This window comes from Fusarium graminearum, chromosome 1, assembly GCF_000240135.3.
Source record: "Fusarium graminearum PH-1 chromosome 1, whole genome shotgun sequence".
Taxonomy (NCBI): domain Eukaryota; kingdom Fungi; phylum Ascomycota; class Sordariomycetes; order Hypocreales; family Nectriaceae; genus Fusarium; species Fusarium graminearum.
The window spans coordinates 4,714,864-4,737,460 of record NC_026474.1 but is presented as its reverse complement, the minus strand read 5'-3'; the positions used below and the strand labels follow the sequence as shown (position 1 = coordinate 4,737,460).

Genomic DNA, 22,597 nt, shown 5'->3' with positions numbered 1-22,597 from the left:
AAAAAGGGAATAGGCGTGGGGTCCAATCCAGTCAAGTCCCCCTGTTGCGCAACGCAACGTATTGCCTCAAACGAGGGCGTTGGAACTATTTTTCCTTGCTTCCTCTTTTCCTTCTTCTCTTTGTTTCGCGTTCCAAGAGTGGGGGAATATCGTCAATCATGTGCAACGTCAAACTTGATTGCTAACAAGAAACTTTGTCCTTATATCTATTCTTACCTATTTGCCGGCCTTCTCCATTGTCAGTCAGGCTCTCTCATTGCCTGGACTGCAGGTTCCCTGTCACCTCTAAAGTCTAGCCCAGTCCGCGCGCCAGCCGGGCGTCGCGAACACGACTTTGCGACACGAAGCGTTTTCACCTCACTCTCGGTATTCTCTCTAACTTTTACGCCTCTCCAGACAATTCGACTCCTCCCGTAACTATCGATAGTCACGTTGGACTCGCGCTGTGCCTAATGACATCATGGCGGACCAGGGCGAAAAGAAGGGTATCTGGAGCATGATCCGAAGGGCTAGTTCTAGGAGACATTCATCCAAACCTCCGGTGCGTAACCAGCAACTACAGTGACGTCTGGATCTTGCGGGGGCTCGACATGGACTCCTTGTTTCATTTCGAGAACCACGGTTCAGCCAAGCTCGAGCTCTCCAGCGGCGTCGCCTATTGTGGCTGTAGCTATAGCTATTAGCTCCAGCTCCGATTTCGTTCATGCAAGCATTCAACATCTTACTAACTCTACTTTTGCATTTTAGTCCAAGGACCTTGAACCTAGAGAGTATCATCGTCCTCGGCGTGCCAGTAATGGTGACGCAGGCCACTCGCCCTACCGCCAAAGCATCGGTTCGGCTCCCGATCTTACATACGATAGTAACCGCCCCACGACCGCCGAGGACGAGTCTACCAACATGCGCCGCAGGCAGAAAAGAGGGCAAGCTGAACCCGAGCCCGAACCCCGGTCTTCCCCAATAAGGTCCAAGTCCTCTGGTTTCTTGAACAAGGCTCGTATATCCAACGGGCGGCCAGTTCGCCCTCGGGAACCCCCCACAGTAACATGGCCGCCATATGGCATCTCCATCGAAGATGAATTACCTCAGCAACATGCGCTTGAGATCGTTGCCCGCGGTGCTCCTTCACACAAGGGTCACAAACGACCTGTTGCGCATCAGCCCGACGAGTTCTACTCTCTACACACGACGTCAAGTGGCAATCGAGCTGATGGCAAGGTTTCTGACCACACCGATGTTGCCAACCTACACGATTCTATGACCCAGCTCATGACTCTGCGCCTGTTGGGGCACGGTTACGCAGACAAGCCATGGGAGACGCTCGAGCAGCCCAGTAACGCTTTCCGCTTTGGCCATTTACCAGGAACTATCACGCTTAACGAATGGGCCTCCATGTCCAGCGTTCTTCCGCCCGCCATTGCCCTTCGTGACGCCGGTGTCATGCCTCGGACGATGAGTCTGGAGAATATCTTTGAACGTTTACAGGAACTACGACATGGTATAGAGGACGATGATGAATCTTTGCTTTATCGAATTCTATATAAGCGCATTCTAAGAGATCCCGATAAGTTCCTCAATCCTCATCGAACTCTCGATAAGCAGATTACCGACCTGATTCTTGTTCTTTCACGTCCGGACTGGATCGACTTCAGCAATCCTCGGAACCAGGTTGCTACCCGATTCATCTTTGAAAGAGGCCCGGAGAACCAGGAGCAGTTTCACAAATTCTTTCATCAGCTTCTCCTTAGTCTTGAGCTTGAGTTGCGCATTCAATCAGAGCAACACAGTGACTGGGCAAAGGAGAAGTTGACTTCACAAATACCTCCATCAATTCAGTGGAATCTAGCTCTAGCTAGACGTTGGCAGGACTTTGTACGTGTCGATGACGTTGGCAGGACACCTGAAGAAAGTGAGTATAGTTCTGATTTCGTCTGAAACGTGGACGCTCTAACGATCAATTTAGTTCTTCTGCGGTACAAATTAAAGAAACGTCAAATCAGAATGCTGAGACGCTTTGCTCAGATGATGAGATGGCCCAACCTGACTGATACTCTCGATAATATGAAACAGAAGGATTCAGAATTGGCCTTGGATGAGGTCAGCTCTGATGCCTTTGCCTTCTTCAGCGGTCTTGTACTGCCTGGTGTAAGTTTACTTTCCCTTTTCGCGTTTGCCAAAGACGAATACAGAGACTGACCGAGAGCAGCAAACCTTCCCGTTTCTGATGATGAATACGCTGCTGGACCTCGACCCTGACAGCGAGACTGACAACCTTGCACTTCTCTCGCACATGCATCCCCACTGTGGTTTCCAGTACAAGAACAGTTACACATATTGGTCAGCCAGCTCAATCGTGGGTAAAGTGCTGGCACCCACGTGCCATGCTGTCGGTGGCTGGATCGGTCCCGCACGGTCAACAGCCGATCTTGAGCCAACTCAGATTGCACGAATTCGAAGTCGAAAACCCAAGCAACGGATGACCCCCCAGGATGTCGAGTCGATGGCAGAGCGTTCTGACCCGCTTGGTCCCGCTGCCGAGACTTACCCAGTGGACGATTATCAACCAGTTGCCCCGAGAGCTGGCCCTGAAGGTGCTGTTGATACAGTACGGGTAGAGCTGCTGGCTCTTAAGCCGGCAGACGGACCTGAGGATACACCATCAACGAAGGTTTCGAAACGTTTCGACGCAACAATCCAATTTGCCATCAATGGAGTATCATGGCCACTCAACCTCATGTATGATGTTTCGTTCTTGGCAGCTTGGCCATGTTCCGAGGGTCCGCATCCGCTCTTTTTCGACTACATTTATACGTCAATTCGTGTAGACTCTATCACCGGAGTGCGAGACTGGGGAAATCTGTATGGAGGTCCGCTGTTGCATAGTGTGCGATCGAGCCCCGGGCCAGGCATGGTGGGAGGGCCATACAAAGACATGTTTAATCAGAGCTTCAACCACAACCACACTCCGTTGAATGGGTTTGGTCAACCTGGTGGGCCCGAGGAAGATGAAAATGATGACGAAAAGGTCCTTGTGGTTGAAGCGTTCGGGGTACGCGACAACGAGGTCTTGGCAAGAGCTTGGTGTTCACACTGGGGCCTCAGTGCTGTGGTGGCCGATATTGAAAGAACATGGTAAGTCTGCCGTACGACAGGAATGTGGACAATTGCTAACAAGACATACAGCATGGCATGTGCTATTCGCGAAGCGTACGCGGCAACGCTGACAGTGGTGATCCTGGTAAAGGGCCAGGAGTATCCCAATAATGAGTGATGAATTTATGAATTATGTACATATTTGGTCCCACGCCTAGCGATGGGCCGTGGGATGGATGGGCTGGCGAAAGTGATACAGGTATGGTCAGGGGAGTTTGTGTTTCAGACCAAGGAAAACAGCCAGAAGTTGACAGGATGCAATTGGATGAGAGCAGTGTGCTGCATATAATAGACGTTGGGTGAGTATTGATCTGGCATGGTGGTGGTTGTGGAAGATTCTTGAGGGTACTGTTCGGGCTCGGCAGAGCAGTTCCCGTACTCTTAGGATGAACATTGTCTCATGTGATATCTCATCCACTGCATATGCATGTTAGTTGGATGGGTATCAGCTCATGGGCTGTACTGTAAGATAATAATAGCATTCATTGAGAGAACAAAAGGCATGTTGCAGTACGGGACAGTACAGTAGCATGATGACAGTTCACTGTATGTAGTGACATTCATGATTCACCGCACAACAAGACATGGCCAAGCAAGTCACAAGATCTCGGTGAATGCTGATCAAGCTGGTCATTGGCTAATTGACTACAGCGGCAGGAGACAGGCATCGCGGATGAGCCGGATCTGGAATCCCGGATGTCTGGGACAGTTCCAGCATCCCGAGCAAGGTTGTCTGGTGTGTTGCAACGTTGGCTGTTGTAATAAACCGACCCCTCGGGATGAATATTGAGAGGTCATCGGACACTAAGATTTTTCTTTCCTTTTGTCTTTTTTCCTTTTTTCGTGTTGCATTTTGAGAGGAGACTCCGCTGTCGGCCGAGAGGACCGGGGATGGCAAGATAACGCCACATCATATCATTCGTGCTGAATGCTTTGGTATATTGTAGGTGTCGGTGTGCTTGGTCTTGGTCTGGCGAGGTCGGCGATGCTCAGGATGAGACGAGACGAGGGATGATGTGGGGAAGAAATGCATGCGGATGCCGATCAAGGTGAGATGTGAGTTGAGTTGAATCAGTCGGAGAGACTGGTTTAGTGTTGTGCTAATGGTTATTTAGGCAGTCGTTTAAAGGAGGAGTGTTTTGTTGAGTTGAGTAACATGATCAACAAATTCTCTTAGGAATGATAGCCGATGTTTGAGGACATGATAGTCGAATCTTTACCCATCCAGCTTACAAGTGTAGTTCTCCTTTGGTCTTTTCATCAGTGGCTATCAACTACCTACAGAATGTGTTGCATGATCAGAACAGTAATACGGTGATTATCACAAAGGAGACGAAGACGCTTGTTTCCCTGTCAAGGTATTTCGTAAATACACCCCTCGAGCTGCCCATCATGAGTTCTCACAGCAGATCATGGAATCCCCCTCTCCCACGAGTCTAGCTTCATTGGTGAATGGACTGATGGGCCGTTCGAGGTGGCTTGACTTGAGGATCCCCACCCTCGCAGGCAACAGCATTTCTTTTTTAGGTTATGAGACGAAGAAATAGAAAACGGAAAAGCCGATACAAGTTGGAGGGGAGGTTTTTCAGGGCGCTGAGGGCTGTTAGTGGATGGGGAGCGAAGCATGAGGAAGAAGGAGGAAATGTGAGCTTTTGCATTCATGGTCAGGGTTGCAAGAGAGAATTGATGCTACTGCATTTGAAGTTGCATTGCATTTGTCTATTCGGCTTCTAGAGCTCTTGGAAGTGCCATATCCATGCCATCCATGCCACCTCTTGTCGCCTCCCCCACCCTATCTAGCATCCTCTAAGGCATAGCGGGCTTGCAGGGGGGTGGGGGTTCCCGGTTCCCCCAGGATCGCTGCCAAAGCTCCATTGTTTGCCATCCATGATGGAGCTCTCAGCTCTCTCTCTCCCATCATGACTGGCCTTTTCTCAGGATGAGACGGACGACAAGAGTCCATAATAAAAGTGTCCACGAGCTTATTTTCCAGCGGTTCCACATCATCTGATGATTTCAGTTACTACCTAGATATAAATGCAATAGATAGACGGACTAAATACTATATATATATATGTACCATATTGTCTTCTTTGACCTATGTTACAAAGCACATTGCATTACGCAAAACTGACACCTCCAATAGCTAAGACATTCAACGTTTAGCTGACCACTCCATTACTGTATTGGGCTCCCACACACACACCACCTCCTCAGCTCCTCAAAGTTCCAGACTCTATTCTATCATTAGGATTGCTTTTTTCGCGGGGTGACGCCTCGTCTCGCCTCACACCGGACCTCTTCCCCTCATCGTCTTCCCCATTTGGACTGTCTTTGACACGAGCCTAAGCTTATCCATCGGGCAATAAAGCACAGCAGTCACTCTTGCGCCGAGACTTGATCTTTTTAATATGTATAGCAACCACAAACCCATCAAAGTCATGGAGTGAGTTCCCTCATACTCTCAACTTTCTATCATATCGACATCCTGGCTGACCACTTCTTCTTTCACAATGGATAGACCTCCTCAAATTTTGGTATGTAGCCATTGAATCAAGCTCCAGCTCCCAGCCGTTGGTGGTGGCTGCGGTAGTGGCAGGTCAACATTTTGAATCCAAACTAACTTCTCTTGCACAGGATCACTACATCGGTGTCGATGTTGGTACCGGCTCTGCTCGTGCCTGTATCATTGACGAGACTGGTGATATCAAGGCTCTAGCCTCTGAGAACATCAAGCTATGGCAGCCTGAGACTGGCTACTACGTACGCTGCACATGAGATCCTTCATGCCCGACATCATCTAACTCTCTCCTAGGAACAATCCACCACAGATATCTGGCAATGCATCTGTGAGTGTGTCCGCCGTGTTGTTAGCGAGTCCACGGTCAACCCCTCCAGCATCAAGGGCATTGGCTTCGACGCCACCTGCTCTCTTGCCGTCTTCACTCACGACACTGACGAGCCACTTCCTGTCACCGGACCTGACTTTACAAACGATGGAAACGACCGTAACGTCATCCTGTGGCTCGACCACCGACCGGTCGAAGAGACCGAAAAGATTAACAACACCAACCACAAGCTCCTCAAGTACGTTGGTGGAAAGATGAGCATCGAGATGGAGATGCCCAAAGTCCTCTGGCTCAAGAACCATATGCCTCCAGAAGTGTTTGAGCGTGCAAAGTTCTACGACCTTGCAGATGCTCTTACCCACTTGGCTACTGGCAACGAGACTCGCAGCTACTGTAGTGTTGTTTGCAAGCAAGGCTATGTTCCTGTTGGTGTTGACGGCAGTGTCAAGGGTTGGCAGGAGGACTTTTACCATGACATTGGTCTAGGTGACCTTACCAAGGATAACTTTAAGCAGATGGGTGGTGTCAACGGGGTGGTGAGCCTTTTCATACTTTTTCCCTTTGGTTTTATTCGCTATTCCTCAGTGCACCTTGCTAACCATAATGTCCGCAGAACGGAACATATGTCAGTGCTGGAGAGCCTGTGGGCACCTTGAGTCGACTGGCTGCCAACCAGCTCGGCCTCCCAATGGGCATTCCCGTGGGAAGCGGCGTCATTGACGCATATGCAGGCTGGATCGGAACTGTAGGCGCTAAGGTCGACCTTGGCGACGATGAGCTCAACGCAGCTGTACCACACAATGATCTCGCCCAGGCCTTTACTCGTCTGGCTGCCGTCGCCGGAACCTCAACATGCCACTTGGCTCTCTCCAAGGAACCTGTGTTTGTGCCTGGTGTTTGGGGCCCCTACCGCGATGTTCTCCTTCCCGAGTTCTGGATGGCTGAAGGTGGCCAGTCTGCAACTGGAGAGCTTTTGCGACACATGCTTGACATCCACCCTGCCTATAATGAGACTTGCGCCCTGGCTAAAGCCGAGGACAAGCATATCTATGACTTCCTCAACACCCACCTTGAGCTCATGAAGGAAAAGCACAATGCTCCTTCGATCTCCTACTTAGGACGTCATCACTTCTTCTACGGTGACCTATGGGGTAACCGCTCCCCCATCGCTGATCCCAACATGAAGGGTAGCATGATCGGGTTGGATAGCGACAAGAGCACCGACAACATGGCCCTGTGGTACTATGCCACGATGGAATTTATCGCTATGCAGACTCGCCAGATCGTCGAGCAGATGAACAACTCTGGCCATGAGATTTCATCCATCTTCATGTCTGGTTCTCAGTGCCAAAACCCTGTTCTCATGAACCTTTTGGCCACTGCTTGCGGTATGCCTGTCCTGATCCCACGATACGTCAATGCTGCTGTCGTTCACGGCGCGGCCATGCTGGGCGCAAAAGCAGCGAGCCACAGCAAGGAGGATGGCAGTGAGCCTGAGTCTCTTTGGAGCATCATGGATCGCATGAGCAAGCGGGGTCGACTGGTTGATCCCAGCACAAACGAGGATGAGAAGACGCTCCTAGATGCCAAGTATGAGATCTTCCTGGACATGTGCAAGACTCAGCAGGAGTATCGAAGCAAGATCAACAAGGCTACTGCTTCCAAGAAGTCACGCATGAATGGAACTGTCAACGGTACTGTCAACGGTACTGTCAACGGCGCTTAAAGGCTGAACTGATGTGCATGAGCGTTGAGGAATATGAACTTTATGAGCGTTCGGTTTAGGTTAAGGGCGTTGGGAATTTGGTACAAAGGCCAATAATGATTGATCGTATGCGTGTAAATAGGCCGATACGAAGTAACTACCAAAAGGGTGAATGAATTAGAGTAATTGAAGTCTTTATTTGATATTTTCTTTGATTTTGGCATCTCAAAGCTGAAGTAGAGCTCTCCTAATAACCATTTACACAGACTACAGCGTTGCCTAGGAGCATATCCTCGCTGTGATTGGCCAAAGCTTCACCTCCAAGCATCCCAGTCATGGCCCACTCCTAAATTTGTAGAAACACACGCGCCGACTTTGTCTGTTGTTGACCAGGCTTTTTTTTGTATTTCCTCATCTACGCATCACGACAGCTCGCCTGCCATCAACACGATATCTCGTCATCTATCGACCTGAGGAACCACCATCGTATACTTTTCCCAGGACCCTTCGATTATTCAGCGCCCATGTCCCTATTTGGACAGAGTGCCAACACGGGCGGCAGCTCGCTGTTTGGAGGCAATACTGGTGGCACAACAGGCGGAGGACTATTTGGGCAGTCGACAACACAAAATCAGCAGAGCGGAACCACTGGTGGTGGTCTGTTTGGCCAACCGGCGCAGAATCAACAGCAACAACAAAGCGGCACGACAGGAGGTGGCTTGTTTGGAGGACTTGGCGCAAACAAGCCCGCGACGGGTGGTGGTTTGTTCGGCCAGCCGCAACAACAGCAACAGCAGACGGGAACTACTACGGGCGGTGGCCTCTTTGGTCAGTCGACTACACAGCAGCCAAGCACGGCCACGGGTACTACTGGACTCTTTGGACAGCAGGCGCAGACTCAGCAAAGCGGAACTACAGGTGGCGGTCTGTTTGGCAATCAGCAGCCGCAACAGCAACAACAACAGAAACCTTCTCTGTTTGGATCCTCCCTAGCGCAACCCGCGGCAGCTGCGAAGCCCTCACTCTTCGGCCAGCCGCAGCAACAGCAGCAGCAACAACCTCAACAGAACGCGCCTTCCATGCTGGGCGGAAGCACTTTCGGTGCAAGCACATTGGGCGGCAGCCTTTTCGCCAGCCAGGCTCCCAATGGGCAAACTCAAGCGCAATCACAGCCAGCGGGCGCCTACTTCGACAGTCTCTTTGCCAAAAGCCAGAAAGCTGACGGAAAAGCGAACATGGAGGATCTCCCTAGCCTCGAACTCGGTCTGGGCGACCTGCGACATCGATTGAGAAAGCTTCAGTCCAAGCCTAGCGACAAACCTCTCGGCGGAAAGGCCCACTACCTTCTCGCAGCCTCCGGCGTCGATCCTGGTATCGCGGCAAAGGATCTCGGACTTCTTGATGTACAGCCCGGCCGTACTGAGCGAGCCACACATGGTTACGCCCCTAGCGAACTCGATGTCGAAACATACCTCTCGAACCTCCAAACCAAGACGACTCTTAGCATGATTGCCGACGGAATCGATCGATCGGTTCGCGATTTTGACAACTTCCTCGAAGATAATGTTACGATGGAATGGGAGGCGCAACGAAAGCGCATCTACCAGCACTTTGGAATCACACCCCGCGAAGAATCTTCTACCACTGGACGCGAATCTCAGAGTGCTTTCGGTCGCTCCAGGCGTAAGAGCCAGGCACTAGCTGCCAAGTCTGGCAGGGCCAGTGTTCTTGGTAGATCGACACTTCAGAAGTCTGTCATCGGAACACCCAGCCGAATCGGAGCGCATCAGACCGATTTCTCAGATGTCGATCGTTCTTCCGAGTCTGGAGGTCTCGACGGGCGTGTCTCGTCTGACGACAGAGTGCTTCGTGAGCGACAGGGACGTCTATCGGAGAAGATTCGCAATCTCAATACTGCTCGTCTGCTCAAGCGACCTTATCCTATTCTTTCTGAGCTCGCGGCTGTCGAGCAAAAGTCCCATGAACCTCATGCGCCCCATGTCGTGGAGGCATACCTGGCTGTCATGGAGATCGTGGGTGAGGACCCTGATGCCGAAACCACACTCAACCATGCGACAGCAAAGGAGCGTGAGTTTGCGGATATGTATCTGAACGACAACCCCAACTCCTCCAAGTCGGTGGAGATGCGAAAGCGTATCCTCACTGGTGCAAACAGTTTCCTAGAGAAGCAGTTCTTGCGTGAAGTCGAGTCTCTTATTGCTAAGCACCCTCATGAGGCGAAGCTTGGCGGTTTGCCTGACATTGTCAGCAAGGTCAAGGCGTATATCCGATTACGGTCTGCACGAAAAGACTTGGTTCCCGACAACACTGAGCTCCAGCAAGTTCAGGGTGAATACGTCTGGGCTATTGTCTTCTATCTGCTCCGCTCTGGTCACGTTAGCGAGGCTGCCAAGTATGTCAATGACAATACCAACCAGTTCCGAGGCATCGATAGGACCTTTGCTACATACTTAAACAACTACGCTGCTAGCGAGGATCGACGCCTCACTAATAGAAAGCTCCTGGATCGTTGCACAAACGAGTACATCCAGCGATCACGCAACGCCCCCGAAAACTCTATCGATCCTTTCCGCATGGCTTGTTACAAGGTCATCGGGCGTATCGAGCTCGGTAACCGCAACCTTGACGGACTTAACACAGATATCAATGACTGGATTTGGCTTCAGTTCAACCTGGCAAGAGAGGGTGACAAGACCATCGAAATGGCTGGCGAGTCTTATGGCTTGGCTGAACTGCAGTCCAGCATCCGAGAGATTGGTCTGAAGCACTTCCCCAAGGCCAACTCGGAAGATAGCAACGGCAGCTTTGGCATGTTCTTCTACCTGCAAATCTTGTCGGGTATGTTCGAGGATGCTATCGCCTATCTCTACCCCTTTTCATATGTCGATGCTGTGCACTTTGGCTTGGCGCTTGAGTTTTACGGTCTGCTCCGACCAAGCGATGCAATGTCGCCATCCAACGACCTCCGCAGCTACAGCACCAAGAACCTGCCCCAGATCAACTTTGGCCGCATGATTGGATACTACACCCGTGACTTCAGAGCAGCGGATGTCGTGTCTGCTGTTGACTACCTGACACTTATCTGCCTCAACCAGGATTTTGAGGGTGAGGCTGGCCAGCGACACGGCAGCCTGTGCCACGAGGCTCTCCGCGAGTTGGTACTTGAGACACGTGAATTCAGCAAGTTGATTGGTGATATTCGACCAGATGGCCGACGCATCCGTGGTATTATTGAAGAGCGTGGCCCTCTTATTGGCCTTGACGCCGAGGATGACTTTGTCAACACAGTCACTCTTCAAGCCGCCAGCTTCGCGGACGAGAACGGTCGCACCACAGACTCGGTTTTGCTGTACCACCTCGCAGGCGAATACGACACGGTCGTCGCCATTGTTAGTCGCGCGCTGAGTGAGGCTGTTTCTCTCGAGATTGGCGAGGACCCTATGCGTCTCATGCCTGTCAAGCCCCGAGCTGGCGGACAAGAGGCCGATGCTGGCAGCAGTCTTAGCTTGGCAGCAATTGACGACCCTGTCGAGTTGGCCAAGACTATGATGAGCATGTACGAGCGAGATGCCATGTTCTACAGGAGAATTCAGGATCAGAACAAGGTGGCCTGCCGAGTGCTGCTTGAGATGAGCAGCATCAAGGGATTGGTGGAAGCCGGACAATGGGCGCAGTGCCTTGACGTAAGTTACAACCTAACAACAGGAGACAGAGAGAAGATGCTAACTTGGAGAACAGAGAATTCGAAGCCTCGAGATTCTACCCCTGGACGCGGTGGGCGATGGCAGCACCATCCGAGCGTACGCCTCCAAGTTCTCCGGTCTCTCACAGCCTGTGTCTATCAACGTGCCAAACCTGCTCATGTGGACCATTATCTGCTGTGTCCGCCAACGAGAGCAGCTGACAAGCGGTCAGTTCAGCGGCAACGAGGGAACTCGGCGCATGATGGTGGACCAACTGAAGCAGATGACACTGGATTTGACGACATACACCAGCCAGCTTCGATACCGGTTCCCGCCTCACCTTCACGAGGCTCTTGCAAGGGCATCGGCGGAATAAGAGTTTGGCGCATGGATATCGCATGTTGGGTTTATTGAATATAGGCAACGCTGTACGGCTAGGATGACGGAACTGACAAGTTTTAAGATATGAGGTCAAGCACAAAAGGATGGGGCAAAGAATGGGGGACATTTCGTGATAGAAGCCAACATTGATTGAGTAGGAGCAAGAGGATAATATTTTATTGTTTACAGCTTTATAGTGATTGCAATCACATTGTACTTGTGCACATGTTTTTGCTTGCGGTGGATTGCTTGAGACAGATCGTCGTCAATAACAGTAGACTGAAGCAAATACGAGGCTGCGTTGCGTGGGCTCCTGGTGTTGGTTGTAGTTCACTGCCCTCACTAAGCTGAATGAATGAATCTTGTCAGGCAGAATTGCATTTCCAATCCCTAAAATAGAGTAACTGGTTGTTGGTGTAACTATTCCCAAATCCATGGAAGTAATACATTTTGTTGATATCACATGATCAAGAGCCGACCAGATCTGTGTACCCACCGCCACCTTCCATTGCCCGGGTGTCAGGGGGCCCATGACTCGGTCGCATTTTGCAGCAGCGGGCTTTATGAGTCAACGATCCCCCCCCATCCAAAGACCCCAACCTGTCTTTTTCCAGTCAAAATTGTTCCCACAGACCCGGGTAGTCTACAGCAGATGCGTACGTACAGTAAGTAGATCACTCGTGCGACGCGACGACGCGATCTTACTGTAGCTGGCTGTCTTAGCCTTGGCTAGATCTGATCCGGTCCCGCCTCGCCTCGTCTCGCCTCGACTGAACTGGACTGGGCCCGAACCTGGACCTGGACCTGGACCTGAACTGGCTGGCTGAGTCTATTTCCTTCCCCTTACCCTTGCTCTTGTTGTGTTGAGATCTCAGAGGAAGAGAGCAAGTTGAGGGAGAGAAAGGGACCCCCACAGTTTCAGTCATATCATTGGTGAAGAAAGTCTGTGAAAACTTTCATACCCGTATTATTTCCCTTTGTTTCTCTCTTCTCTCCTACTCTTTGCTTTGCTTTGCATGCATTGCTTGTTCCCGACTCGCTGAGTCTCGTATCGATCAACGTCTACCACAACAGACTGCCCAGTATCTACCTCAGTACTAAAGCAAACTTTTTTTTTGGTTGAAAAAAAAGAAAGAAGACCGAGCATTCTGCTACTTCCCTTTTGTCTGCTAGGTGCCTTGGTCAGTCAGTCAGTACCTGCCTACGGACACGGATACCTACTACCTTATTTTACTTTCCTTTTGAGTAAAGGTGGATACCCATAGTAACTCATCCCCGTCTTTCCTTTATTTTTTCTTTTACCCCCACACTCTCAGGCACCCGACAGGTACGGGATACATCCGTCTTATTCATCCTTTCCGTCTTCCGTATTCTTCCCTCAGAGAAGCAAACCACTCCACTCCGAGACGGGGGCTAGTTCTGCTCTGCTCCAATGGCCTCCGGTCAAGGTCAAGGTCCCGGCCCTGGCCCTGGCCCCGATACTCCGGGGACGGTTCACAGTCCTGCTGGCCAAAGTCTCGGTTCCGGTCCCGGCCCCGATGATGATTCCATGTCTCTCAAGCGCGATGCCGACATGGTCAACCCGTCTTCTCCGGCTACCAATGATGAGAGTGCCAAAAGGAGGAAAAAGTCAGGTCCTGGAAGTAGGGGAGTTGCCAATCTGACACCAGAGCAATTGGCTAAGAAGAGAGCGAATGGTAAGTCCACTGTCTGCTTGTTGTTGTTTGCTTTCTGTTCTTTTCTAGCATATCAACCACCTATCAGCTTGTCGAGTCAGTCAACTGCTGACGCGGATCAATTTTCTTCTCCCTTGTTGTCACCCCTTGCCATTGATTAGCTGTTGGTTTCTTATTGTCTATCCCTTTCTATCTTTAGACTTGCCCCATTCTTCCCATCGCATCTGATAAGACAAATGTAACCAAGGGCACCCTTACTAACACCACCGAAGACCGCGAAGCTCAACGAGCCATTCGTGAGCGTACGAAGAATCAGATCGATACTCTTGAGCGTCGTATCCAGGAGCTCACCAACCAGCAGCCATATCAAGAACTGCAGAGCGTCCTTCGCGCCAAGGAGGCTGTTGAGCAAGAGAATGCCGACATAAAACGTCGTTTAGCTGGCATCGTTGCCATGCTGCAGCCTATCATTGGTCAATGTAAGTTTACTGTTATTTGTATATACGCCCAGGACTAACGAAGAGACATAGCTGCCATCGAGCAGGCTTATGTATCACCTGCTCAGACCTATGCGCCCCCTGTGCAACACACTACCACCCTGGGTATTCACAACAGCCATCATAACAACGCACATGCCGTTTCTACTCCTGGCAGTGCTGCATCCCCTCCTAGTCATGAGCCTCCCAGTCAAGCTCATTGGCATCTACTCCAACAGCAGCAACAGCAACAGCAACAGCAACAGCAACACCCACACCATCACTCCTCTCATACCTCCGCTAGTGGCACAACCAGTACTGAAACTCAGGCTGCCAGTCAACTGACTCAACAGCGCCGTAGTCTCCAACACGGGCTCGATATGGGCCCTGAACGACTTGGGCTAGAGTTTCTTCTCGAACCCTCGCAGCGGGTCAATCGTATCCAGAACGGAGTTAACGGTGCCCAAGACACGCCTCAGTTCCACCACACACCAATGAAGCACGACTGGACAGGTGTGAATCAGGAGCGCGCCTTGCATAGTCGTTCAGCAAGTTGGGGTTCTCAGGGAAAACCAGGCCACCCTTCACAAGAGCAACAACATCAATGCCAGCACCAAGCCCAATCTCAACAAAGTTTGTCAGCTGCCCACACGCCTGAAAGCAGCCATAGTCCTGGTTACAGCCCTGCTTTAAGCACGGCTGGTCGTTCAATCCCTCCTCGCAGCGATCCCAACACTGTCAGCTCTGCAGCTCCCATAAAGAACTGCCAACCAACATGTCCCCTCGATTCTTTGTTGCTTGACTTTCTGAGTGAGCGCCGTCAACGTGCTGCAGATGGTCTTCCCACACAGGACGTCGTTGGTCCTCGTTACCCATCTGTATCATCACTCCTCAATCCTGCCAATAGCGCATACAGTCACCCCCTTTCTAAAGTCTTCACCGACATTCTCGCCACTTTTCCCGACATCTCGACCCTTCCTGAGCGTGTGGCGGTACTCTACATGATGTTCCTCGTCATGCGCTGGCAGATCGAACCTACTCAGGAAAATTACGATCGCCTCCCAGAGTGGATGATGCCACTTCCCTGCCAGACTAGCATCTCACATTCTGCTTGGCTCGATCATATCCCTTTCCCCAAAATGCGAGAGCGCCTTATTCTTGACCACAACCCCACATTGTATCCTTTTGATAACTTCTTTGTCCCGTTCACCACGACTCTTTCACTCTCTTGGCCTTACGAAGAGACGGACACGTTACTCCAGGATCCGGAGAGCGACGAACTTATGATCAACCCTGTCTTTGAACGCCATCTGCGGAACTTGGATAACTGGAAGCTGGGCGATGCCTTTGCCAAGGCCTTCCCTAATCTGACCGGGACATTCAACCTCAAAGAATCTGCTTCTCCGCGGCCGTCCACTTCAGACAGCCGATGACGGACCGCCTCGAAGATTAATACAGCATGGGTAGATCAATTTGTACATTATGCAATTGCTTGCCTGGTGTTTCTTGTACATTATTTTGTCCGGTTCACGGTGTCACGGTGTCCACTTTCCTTTGTATTCAAGAAATTGGTTACTGCATTGTTTCCATTAGTTATCAACATTGAGGGATATGCTTCAGTAGAGTTATAATTTAGGTAGTACTGAATACGCATACCTGATTGTATGTACACGATCATTAGCATACATATCATAATACTTAAGTAGCGAACCGACGTGGACTGGGATCCCTTGACAACGCTATCTAATTTGAAATACAACGCAATTGAAAGTCTGGCTGTGTTCGTAATGATTCTTTTGGTTCTATTTACCCTACTTTTCTACGGATGTATTCTTGTACAAGTTCAGCTGTCTGCATGTAGTGTGAAGTTTCTTGGCATCATGTTGATATCGTATTTCATAATTAAGGCAATCAGCCACCATTCAACCCGCTCCCTGCTTATGTCTATGTATATTTGTATTTCAGTGTAACGCATTTTGTCGCCACCTTAGTGGCTCTTATTGATTGCATCGCTGCCTGCTTCTGTTTGCCTAGATTCGTTCTTTGCCTTTCGTCTCTCCCTCCACTTACGCCGCAAACATCGATATTCATGGTTTCTATTTCATTTATCCTAACTGGGGCCGCGTGTTGTTACGTTGCTCTTATAAATTGTCAAACCTTGATTCGGCTTTTCGTTGAAACCAAGAACTGGCCTAATATATGCAGACGGCATTCCGAGATCACACGGTCGATCATGTCTGCAGGAAGAAATCCTTTTACGAGGTATTCGTCAAGATATCAGAGACATCTGACATCATAGAATATTATAGAATAGGTGCATCAAACATCTTTTTCATTTTGCACTTTACATATCTTCCTACTTACTTCAATCAGTATCTACTACAAGCCTCCTTGTCTACATTAGTCTTTCGTTAGGATTAGAAAGTAAGAGATAAAGATAAAAAGAGCAAATATTAGCTTATATTTTCATAAAGTAATCAAGTTTTTTTTATCCCTTATGTTCATAGTAATCAAGTCTTATGTTCTAAACTTCTCGCAATAAAAGCAAATAGCATTCCATAAACTCTTCTATCACTCCCATCGAGTCTGTCCTGTCTATATTTTGTTCAATCGAAAAACTCCAAGAATCGTACAACTAAGGAAACCCGAAAAAAAAACGAACAAGCAAATAAGCTTAACAACGTGCCACATAAGCACAAGATGGTTTTGCCTCTGCTCAGAAAAGAGCCCCAAGAAAGTTTCTCATCGCATCTTGGATGACAGTCTCGTACGCTTGGGGCCTGAAGGTCCTTCGGCGTCCTCTCGCTCCGTTGAGCTAGCCCTTCGCCGCTTGGCGGAGACCGAAGTAGCTTGCACTGCCACAGCGCTGAACCTCTCTACAAGAGTCTCTAACTTCCATTCTGATTTCCGCTCCTCGTTTGGTTTGCAGAATTCATCGAAGGCATCCAAAACCAGCATGGTCTGCTGACAGTCAGGGAGAGCTCGATGATTATGACCAATTAGGTCATGGCCTGGATATAAGAGTTCGAAGACGTTGGAAAGTTTACGCTCCATACCGAACTCCTTCATGTTATGCTTGAAATAATTGACCATAGGGATTCAATTGTCGTCGTTGGGTAAAATGCCCGTATGGCCTCCCCGCTCCAGGAATTCTCTGACTATCGTGAGGTCGAAGTTGGTCACGGCCCAGACGAGGAACACCGTCTCAGGGGTGATGCCTACCCGTCGCAGGGCTTTGGCGACCTGATTGACATCCATCAGGGTCAATGTATTTGCATTAGCAAAGATCTTCTCCTTTCTCAGTTTGTCGGCATTCTGCACACTCGGCGGAAACTGTTTAAGGCGAAGGTCCGCCTCAACATCGGTCTGTCTTATCAAGGTGTTTATCAACACCTCATTCGTCTCTCGATCGACGATAGAGAACTCCAATAGTTTTAATCCGAAACCGTATTCGCAGTCCAGGATGACCACTTTCCGAGGGATAGGCTGCTTCTGAGTCTCAAGCTGCATCGTGTGCTTCACTTGACTAAGCGACAGCTTGGCCTGGTCTTCGTACTCGATGCGCCACAAAGTCCAGGGCTTCGCTACTACTCCCAGAAACTTCTCTCGGAGAGGCCCGAAGTCGATCTTGGGCGGTTTCGAGTTGAGCCGCATGGTCAACTAGTGCATGGAAAACTCGAAATGGCATTTGTAGCATCGGGTACGAAGCATCAAGAAAGCAGCATCAGAACCCTTGTTGAAGTGTTTCAACGAGGCAGTGTCCAAGTCGATTACTACCTGCTCTGGGCATGGTTCTTGGACAAGATCCCGACGAAGGTTCAAGCCTGGTCCAATGCAAGTATATCCCCTTGCATCCAGAACTACAGACACCTCGTTTTTCAATGCATCTGTTTCCAATAGGTTAGTCTTCAGTTCAAATCAATTGAGGGTTTTGATGCAACACATACTCCACATGTTCTCGTTCGACTTGAGGGTGCTCACCTCTAGTCGGTTGCCCCTTCCTGAATAATAGTCGACTGGACTCATGTCGCCTAGATCATGATAATCCACCTCTTCCTCGTAGTCATCCGCGTCCTCCTCTTCCTCGTAGTCATCCTCTTCCTCGTAGTCATCCTCTTCCTCGTAGTCATCCTCTTCCTCGTAGTCATCTTTATCGCCGTCAATCTCCATATGATCGATATCATCTGAAATCTCCTCTCCCTCGTACTCATCTTCATCGCCGTCAATCTCCATTTGATCCGTGATATCATCTGGATCTTTCATGTTAAAATCTGAATCTGCAGAAGAAATTGTGTCGATGTTGGCTGGGCGTTGATGCTTGAAGATAGCCTCGAACAGGGGGTTCCTATAGAAACGAGGAATTTCTGCGCGCTTGAAATCCGGCACATCACTAGACGAAACGTGGCCGTTGTCCACATGGTATTGCCAGTGACTTGGCAGTCGACATGCTCGCAGCAATCTCCCGGCCACCGCTCTCTTACACTTGGGAATGGGGCATAGATAAAGAGCCATATCAGAGCGATGGTCCGGGTCCTCTGCATGCGTCAGAGCTTCTTCGGCTGTTTTGAAGAATGTATAGCAGGAGTGGAGCGGACACTTGATATGCGTATGTTGAAGCTCATGCCTTTCCATATTAGGTTTGCTCGTGAAAGGCTTCTTGCAAATATTGCAGAGGAAGCGCAAGGGTTTCTCTGCATGGTGTATTTCCCAGTGCAGATCGACGTCGCTTTTGCAAACATACCCCTTTTCGCAATCTGGGCATGGAAAGGGCCTGGGCAAACCCTCGTATGCGTGCAACTTGAGCCAGTGGCGGTTCAGACGCCACTTTTTAGAAAATGACACGCCGCATTGTGGACAGTTGAAGGGCCTGAGTTTTCCGTGAACGCTCCGGATATGTTGCGTCAAATTGCTCTGGTCTGAGAATGTCTTGAGGCAATGCGAACTTTTGAAGGGCTTGCGTTGCTCATGGATGATCTGGATATGCTTCGCCATATTGCCCTTTGTCCCGAATGACTTGGGGCAATGGGGACATTTGAAGGGCTGGCGCTTCTCGTGAACACACGAGATATGTCTCTTCAAGTCTTTCTTTAATTGGAATGCCTTGGGGCAAGTCGGGCATTCGTGCTGTTTAGCCATCTTGCGATCGGTGCCTGCCAAACAATAGCAGTGTAGAACAGTCGGTTAAGGATAATAGCAGTGTAGAATAGTCGGTTAAGGTTGCTGCAGGTGGAAACAGATGACAAGATTCAGGCACATATAACTGCACTTATAAGTTTGCCATGTCGGATACCTACCTAGGTAGGTAATGCAATGGTATATAGGTATGATGTTCGACTGTGCTTTCAACTCCTGGAAGCGGAAGGTATCATATGACAAGTTATAAAGGAGATTTTTCAAGTACAAAGGATAATGCAACAGACCCTCATAGTATGCTGCCGATGAACGATAGAATACACAAAGGTGTCATTGATAATTACATTATTACAGCTTTACTGGGTTGAACAGATGTCAAAGAAGATGTGAAACTAGCATTGACTTCTAACAAAGCTAAGCGTTCAGACCCAGCGGACGACCTCTACGAACCTTGTTGATTGCGAGCTACTGGGCTAGACTTTATGGATACACTATATGACGGTTTTAAAGTTGGTGTCTTAACATCACGCTCAAGCAGTTACTGCATATAAGTATGCAATTTGATTTATGGATACTATAGCGGGTTTGGTCTATTGCCGGTAAACCAAGCATAAAGACTGAAAGCTACTTCCGGCAGTCTATTATTATGTGGAACGATATGCTGGTTTGAAGGTTTGAAGCGTCATTTCAACAGACAATCGCCCTGTACGAGAAACGTCAGGGAAGGAGTTAACTATGCCCCCTCTTCGTACAACCGTTATGGGTCCTTAATTGCTTTATTTAGCAGTCATTTAAACCCGTCAATATTCAATAAGTTTCATTCAACATTCTCTTCCATTGTTTCCCATCTCAAGTGAAATATTGTGAGCAGTCATTCTTACCAGGGGTTCTTTGTTAGGTGTGGCATTTCAAGCCATGGAAAGGAAGTAATCAGTTACCCATGGCCAAACACGAAGAGAGTCCTAACGAATGAATAAAGCTAGAATAAGAGAACTCGTAAGATCAATCGGTATTCAGGCGAAGCAGTCGCGTGGATTATTGTCGTATCTCTACTAATTTATACATTCTTTGATCTTACAACCATCCCGCGGAGCAACACAAGACTCGATTCTGCTTGCCTCAGGGATAAAATAATACAGTTGCCTTATACCGGGCACTTTAAACCCGCTCTTAGGCTGTTTATTTTATATGTCCCAAGCGGAGGTCTTCAGTTTCCTGCCATCCCCTTAGCCATCTCAGCAAATATGCAGATCTTGACTGCTGCACCCCTATATCATGAGAGACATTCAAAAAAAAAAAAACACAATAGCGCCCTGAATGTACATGGATTTCACTTCGGCATAAATCCGAAGAAAACTGGTCTGTGATACTTTTGGATGGTGACTTGTCACTTCTTTTTTGAAGTTCATATGGCTCTGCTCTTTGTCGTTGTCAATGGTCATTTCTCCTTTCTACAGTCTTAGGCCCATCGTGCTTCTTCGCGTGCGTTGCTAGCAGTCTTGTCTGGTCTTCTTCCAGCCACCTTATATATTCTTTCAATGAGCAGCTTTGAGTCATTGACCTCGACATGGGATACGCGGTGAGTCACCTCTTCTGTGAGGGCAAATCAGCGTCTTCATGATGAGTGATCGTCAACATCGTTCGGCCTTCCATGATGTCTGCTGGGGTTTCCCATCAAGCAGCCCCAGTGCAAGACAATCTAGGAACCAAGAGTCCCTAGTTTCCATGGAGGGTGTCAATTATCTGCCCGACGAAGACAATTTTCTCCCGAATGACATCCCTCACTTGCACTCACTGCTAACGGCAATTCAGCTTACAATATTCAGTAACGGGCAACACAAGATCTGGCGCATGACGAGGGGAGTCAAGTATGAGCTAAAGTATCCTTGGGAACGTCGCATTATCCCCACGAGGTAGTCTATTTAATTATAGTTAAGATAGAAAGGATCAAGAAAACGCCAGAGGGACACTATGCTTACAAAATTTCTGAGGCATCTTCATTATGGCTAAGATAGTAGCTCTAGACTGGAGCGATGTGTTTCATGAGCATGCAAAAATGGATATGCCCCGGTTGTCTTTAGTGTTCTGTTACATTTGTCCACTGACCAGTCGTTCAGCATGCTATCTGGGAGATTTGGTCATTGGTTCTTCTCAAAATCTCTCCGAAACACGATCTGAATGAAGACCGGACTACTCTTCATCGCACCTCACATAGACCGCCGTCGACTTACATGAGCATATACTACTTCCAGACTCCTTGCTACAGGGAATCAAGAAACGGACTCTAAGTAACGAGTCATAGTAGGTACCATATTTGCGCAATGAATGCCTGCTCACAAGAGGGTAGGGTCCAACTCAAGAAACGCGATGTCTGTCAATATTCTCACGAAGTCCTCTGAGCCATGCGTCTGTTACACGTATTAAGAAAACTGAATCAACCACAACTTAGCTACCTCAGAATACTCAGTCTATTGCCTCTCGAATCTGCATCGCAAACTTCCCTCTAATGGAATCCAAATTCCCTTTCCAATGAAACCCCTCCCCTGATAGAAATCACCATCCTTCAGCTCACCGCAATATGTTTGGACAAATGACCATGAATGCCCGCTGATTACAGATGCTCATGGCTGTGCACAGCTTCGACGTCTTGGAGGACAGCCCCGCGGGTCCCAAGCTTTCTTTCTCATTCGGCGCTTTTGCATGGTTTGAGGATGCTTTCGTGTACGGCTCGATGGTGCATATCGTGATGTCTTTTACTCGTAAACACCTTGGCGCATTCGGCGCATTTGAAGAGGTTGTAAAGGCGTTCGTGTATGACTCGATAGTGTGTATCACGATTTCTTTTACACGCAAACACCTTGGGACATTTGGCGCATCTGAATGGTTTGAGGGAGCGTTCTTGCACAGTTCGATAGTGCCTATCACGATTTTTCTTACTCGCCAACACCTTGAAGCATTTGCTGCATCGGAAAGCCTCACGGTGCTCCTGCTTCTCATTAGCGACTGTGCTTATTCCACGAGATATGAATCATATTAACCTGGTTTGTTCCGTCCATGATGTTTGCGGTGTGGTTCATCTTGTTGTGTATCAGTGAAGATACTCCTGTTTGAATGAGGGCTTGTAGTGCAAAGCGGTAAGGAGGTGGTGCAGATGAAATGATCAGAACTAATTCTCTTCTGTAAGTATTGTGTGGAGAGATAACAGATGTTTGGTCAAGATTGCGCCTGCTCTTATATAGTAACCCGCAATTGCATCAGAACCAAGCCTAGCATTATTACTACAGAGGTCTACTGAGAAAGTGAGTAGCTATGTTGAAAGACGTTTTGACTAACGGAAGAAACTCTGGCTGCAATGGAAGAAGCTTGAACCAATGAAAAGGCCCCTGGCTAGGTAGGTACAATGAAAGCGGCTTTGATCATAATGAAAGAGGCGTTAACTACAATGAAAGAAGCTCCTATTATGATCAGATAATCCTTAATTGCGCTAAAAGGGGGTGTGATTACATCCCTGGCTAAGGCT

The 22,597-nt window shown here is 49.0% G+C and overlaps 6 protein-coding genes across 6 annotated transcripts; 4 read left to right on the top strand and 2 right to left on the bottom strand.

Annotated features, from left to right (window-relative positions):
- Positions 1–460: 460 nt before the first annotated feature.
- Positions 461–3,271, top strand: FGSG_01431 (uncharacterized protein; the record flags this gene model as incomplete). Its single annotated transcript, XM_011318933.1, has 5 exons — positions 461–541; positions 748–1,909; positions 1,964–2,145; positions 2,207–3,132; positions 3,184–3,271. 5 exons carry the CDS (start codon positions 461–463, stop codon positions 3,269–3,271), a joined length of 2,439 nt encoding a protein of 812 aa, XP_011317235.1.
- A 2,328-nt stretch (positions 3,272–5,599) lies between these two features.
- FGSG_01430 (uncharacterized protein) lies at positions 5,600–7,910 on the top strand. The gene is made up of 4 exons (XM_011318932.1): positions 5,600–5,690; positions 5,791–5,916; positions 5,969–6,538; positions 6,616–7,910. Exons 1-4 carry the CDS (start codon positions 5,667–5,669, stop codon positions 7,726–7,728), a joined length of 1,833 nt encoding a protein of 610 aa, XP_011317234.1. The 5' UTR covers positions 5,600–5,666; the 3' UTR covers positions 7,729–7,910.
- Positions 7,911–8,231: 321 nt separating this feature from the next.
- On the top strand, positions 8,232–11,787 carry FGSG_01429 (uncharacterized protein; the record flags this gene model as incomplete). The annotated part of the gene is made up of 2 exons (XM_011318931.1): positions 8,232–11,411; positions 11,467–11,787. 2 exons carry the CDS (start codon positions 8,232–8,234, stop codon positions 11,785–11,787), a joined length of 3,501 nt encoding a protein of 1,166 aa, XP_011317233.1.
- Positions 11,788–13,224: 1,437 nt separating this feature from the next.
- FGSG_01428 (uncharacterized protein) lies at positions 13,225–15,377 on the top strand (the record flags this gene model as incomplete). The annotated part of the gene is made up of 3 exons (XM_011318930.1): positions 13,225–13,489; positions 13,741–13,947; positions 13,999–15,377. 3 exons carry the CDS (start codon positions 13,225–13,227, stop codon positions 15,375–15,377), a joined length of 1,851 nt encoding a protein of 616 aa, XP_011317232.1.
- Positions 15,378–16,686: 1,309 nt separating this feature from the next.
- On the bottom strand, positions 16,687–17,013 carry FGSG_11953 (uncharacterized protein; the record flags this gene model as incomplete). Its single annotated transcript, XM_011318929.1, has 1 exon — positions 16,687–17,013. One exon carries the CDS (start codon positions 17,011–17,013, stop codon positions 16,687–16,689), a length of 327 nt encoding a protein of 108 aa, XP_011317231.1.
- Positions 17,014–17,604: 591 nt separating this feature from the next.
- On the bottom strand, positions 17,605–18,177 carry FGSG_11952 (uncharacterized protein; the record flags this gene model as incomplete). The annotated part of the gene is made up of 2 exons (XM_011318928.1): positions 17,605–17,831; positions 17,892–18,177. 2 exons carry the CDS (start codon positions 18,175–18,177, stop codon positions 17,605–17,607), a joined length of 513 nt encoding a protein of 170 aa, XP_011317230.1.
- Between the last annotated feature and the right edge of the window lie 4,420 nt (positions 18,178–22,597).

Coding starts and splice junctions, on each gene's coding strand:
- FGSG_01430 (XM_011318932.1), top strand. CDS start 5,667: ATGGATAGACCTCCTCAAATTTTG. Junction 5,917..5,968: donor AGCCTGAGACTGGCTACTAC/GTACGCTGCACA, acceptor ACTCTCTCCTAG/GAACAATCCACCACAGATAT. Junction 6,539..6,615: donor TGGGTGGTGTCAACGGGGTG/GTGAGCCTTTTC, acceptor TAATGTCCGCAG/AACGGAACATATGTCAGTGC.